This window comes from Octopus bimaculoides, chromosome 9 (genome assembly GCF_001194135.2).
Source record: "Octopus bimaculoides isolate UCB-OBI-ISO-001 chromosome 9, ASM119413v2, whole genome shotgun sequence".
NCBI lineage: Eukaryota > Metazoa > Mollusca > Cephalopoda > Octopoda > Octopodidae > Octopus > Octopus bimaculoides.
The window spans coordinates 24,040,755-24,041,956 of record NC_068989.1 but is presented as its reverse complement, the minus strand read 5'-3'; the positions used below and the strand labels follow the sequence as shown (position 1 = coordinate 24,041,956).

Genomic DNA, 1,202 nt, shown 5'->3' with positions numbered 1-1,202 from the left:
TTAGGGCAGCGGACTCGCGGTCATAGGATCGCGGTTTCGATTCCCAGACCGGGCGTTGTTGGTGTTTATTGAGCGAAAACACCTAAAGCTCCACGAGGCTCCGGCAGGGGATAGTGGCGAACCCTGCTGTACCCTTTCACCACAACTTTCTCTGACTCTTACTTCCTGTTTCTGTTGTGCCTGTAATTCAAAGGGTCATCCTTGTCACACTGTGTCACGCAGGAATATCCTCGAGAACTACGTTAGGGGTACACGTGTCTGTGGAGTGCTCAGCCACTTGCACGTTAATTTCACGAGCAGGCTGTTCCGTTGATCGCATCAACTGGAACCCACGACGTCGTAAGCGACGGAGTGCCAACAAATATAGAAACATTTAACATGCATTAACTGAATGATCACCGGTTGTTTACTTAAAGATAGATGGAACTATTAAAAGTGCTTACTAGGAATCTTTGCACAGACCTGTGAATGTAATCCGAAGAGACAAAATAAAGTATATCATTTGACAGAAAGAAATATATATTAGAGTTCCTTATATAAATCTAATTTCTTACCGTACCATTCTCATGATAAGTCGTTTTGTATACGTTGGCATCGTTTTTTTTATTTCTACATTTCACCAAAAATCTGGCAGTATCCATGCAAGAACACAATCTGAAAGATTAAGTTTAATTAAGTTTAAAACTCAAATTATTTAATATGAAACGGACCGAAAATTGAAATCACAATAATAAAAATCAGAATATACGTAGAGAATAGATAAGAAATAAAACTAGAATAATACCGGGTCCGATACATACATGAACTTGAAGTACCTCCATATAGAAACTCACATACATATCAAAATATATGCATATACACATATACATATAAACAAACACGGTCAAGCACGATGCACATACAGGCAGGATTAACGGATTCATATGCGTGTATACATATGTGTACGTGCGTGTATACGTTTATTTATTTGTATACATAGATCCCCACACTTATATACATATAAACACATATACACATGCCCACGTAAATGAAATAAACTGGTACGAAGCTGCGTTGAATATAATATATGTATGTTCGATATCTAGTACGTTTGTGTACATTCGAACATGGACAGACCTATCGCTGTATGTATGTATGTATGTATGTATGTATGTATGTATGTGTGCATGTATGCATGCATGTATATATGTATGAATATATAT

At 37.4% G+C, this 1,202-nt stretch overlaps 1 protein-coding gene across 2 annotated transcripts in view; it reads right to left on the bottom strand.

Annotated features, from left to right (window-relative positions):
• LOC106882058 (uncharacterized) overlaps positions 1-1,202 on the bottom strand; it is a 60,880-nt gene that overhangs the window by 29,306 nt on the left and 30,372 nt on the right. For both annotated transcript variants that reach the window (XR_001410943.1, XM_014932622.1), the window contains exon 7: positions 560-654. Coding sequence is in view for 1 of the 2 variants with exons in the window: in XM_014932622.1 (XP_014788108.1) it covers positions 560-654 (95 nt within the window). In the remaining variant the exon portion in view is untranslated. The remainder of the gene's footprint in view (positions 1-559; positions 655-1,202) is intronic.